At 39.5% G+C, this 2,356-nt stretch overlaps 1 protein-coding gene across 1 annotated transcript in view; it reads left to right on the forward strand.

Moving 5' to 3' along the window:
• The window catches only part of LRRD1 (leucine-rich repeats and death domain containing 1), a 30,297-nt gene that overhangs the window by 11,530 nt on the left and 16,411 nt on the right, over positions 1-2,356 (forward strand). Inside the window, exon 3 of the mRNA XM_011989688.1 lies at positions 1,243-1,404. Within this exon, the coding sequence (XP_011845078.1) occupies positions 1,243-1,404 (162 nt within the window). The remainder of the gene's footprint in view (positions 1-1,242; positions 1,405-2,356) is intronic.

The following is a 2,356-nucleotide window of genomic DNA, read 5'->3' on the forward strand; positions in this document are numbered from 1 at the left end:
TTTTTTTTTTTTTTGAGATGGAGTTCCACTCTTGTCTCCCAGGCTGGAGTGCAATGGCACTATCTCGGCTCCCTGCAACCAGTAGTTGGGATTACAGGTGCCCACCACCATGCTCGGCTAATTTTTGTATCTTTAGTAGAGATGGGGTTTTGCCATGTTGGCCAGGCTGATCTCGAACTCCTGACCTCAGATGATCCACCCACCTTGGCCTCCTGAAGTGCTGGGATTACAGGCATGAACCACTGTGCCCACCCCAGTTTTACATTTTATGTTAGGTTTATATTGGATTACGATGGTACTGAAAAAATTACATTTAGGAAGGAGAGTTTAATTCCCACTCCCCTGTGAGGGTAGCCTAGATTTAGTGACTTACTCCCAAAGAATAGAGTATGGAAAGGAAAAAAATTATAACATTATCTTGGAGAATGCTGGCAGAGACTGTGTTATCCAAGAGATAAAATTTAACATCATTAGTGATGTCATGTGGATATGAGGTATCTCTGATATAATGTGATAAGTGCACTTCACCTCTGTGGTATTCTTTTCAAAAACCCATAACCCCAGTCTAATAATGAGAACATATCAGACAAATTCAAGTTATGGTACATTCTACAAAATTCATAACCAGTACTTCTTAAAACTATCAAGGTCATGAAAAACAAGGGAAGATTGAGAAACTATCACAAACCAGAGGCGACTAATGAGATATAACTGTATGCAATGCAATGAGATTTCCTGAGACAGAAAAAGGACACTGATGGAAAAAACTAATGAATCCAAAGAAGTCTGAAGTGTATTTAGTAGTAATGTACCAATACTGGTTTCTTAGATTAAACTAATGTAATATGATAATGTGAGATAACATTAGGAGGAACTAAAGCTAGATGACGAATGCAGAAGAACTTGCTACAATCTCTGCAACATTTCTATGAATCTAAAATTATGCTAAATAAACAGTTTAGTTTAAAATTACCATCACATCCACTCTATAAAGTTCTTTGCTGTATTAAAAGAGGATAGTCTCTGTCTCATTTTGCCACCCCTAGGAGAGAAAGCAACCACAGCTGTCTTTCTATAAACACTCTTTTTTGCTCTTAGCATGTGGACATCCGAAATAATTTATGACCTGCTGCATTGTGAGGGTCCTCTGGTACTTTGTCAGCAAGACATAATAGATGTTATTTGTCTCCATAGTTATCTTTTATAGAAAGATGTAATTCAATTCTAATTTTTTTCTACTAGGAAATAATCTGACAGCTCTACCTAGTGCTATCTACAATCTTTTTTCACTGAAGGAGATAAATTTTGATGACAACCCTTTGCTGAGACCTCCAATGGAAATCTGTAAAGGAAAACAGTTGTACACTATTGCACGCTATCTACAGAGGGCAGATGAAAGAGATGGTAGGTAGTGAGTGATTGACTACCTAAGAAGTCATTTCTCTTTTATTTTATTTTAATTTAATTTTTTTGGAGACAGGGTCTCACTCTGACACCCAGGCTAGACTATAGTGGCATGATCACGATTCCCTGCGGCCTCGGACTCCTGGGCTCCAGTGATCCTCCCACCTCAGCCTCCTGAGTAGCAGGGACTGCAGGTGTGCATCACTGCACCTGGCTGATTTTTTAATCTTCTAGTAGAGACGGGTCTCACTATGTTGCCCAGGCTAGTCTTGAACTCCTGAGCTCAAGCAATCCTCCTGTCTTGGCCTCCCAGTGTTGGGATTACAGGTGTAAGCCACCACACCCAGCCACAAGACACTATCTCATATGAATTAAAAGATGGTTTGCTTTAATTGGAGGCTTTCAATCTGGCAGAGATATGAAAAAATTGATCATCTTTCTTTTCTGAAGGTTAGGAGTTTGTTTTGATAATTCAGATTATTTAATCCAGGTCCATACAAATTGAGACACTGAAAATAGGCAAATCCAAGTGGAGGAGGGGTGGGCCATTTCCTACCCTATTGACCTTAATGCCCTTCAATAGGTGTTTCATTGAGATTGTGGCCAGACTCAAAATCCACACAGAAATCTGTCAGTTTCAATCTGTTCTAACAAATGGAGTTGTTCTAAAAGACATTTGGAGTTGGGTGTGGTGGCTCACGCCTGTAATCCGAACACTTTGGGAGGCCAAGGCAGGAGAATCACTTGAGCTCAGAAGTTCGAGACCAGCCTGGGCCACATAGTGTGGCCTTGTCTCTATTTTTAAGATAGATAAATAAATAAATAAATAAATAAATAAATAAATAAATAAAATACATTTGGCCTTGAGGGAAGTCCACGGAGCCATTCCACAGATGGCACTCAGTCTTTGGCCCACTATGACTATTGTCTGAAATCTTTTGACAGTCTTTAT

The sequence above is a fragment of the Mandrillus leucophaeus genome, unplaced genomic scaffold, assembly GCF_000951045.1.
Source record: "Mandrillus leucophaeus isolate KB7577 unplaced genomic scaffold, Mleu.le_1.0 Scaffold1098, whole genome shotgun sequence".
Lineage (NCBI taxonomy): Eukaryota > Metazoa > Chordata > Mammalia > Primates > Cercopithecidae > Mandrillus > Mandrillus leucophaeus.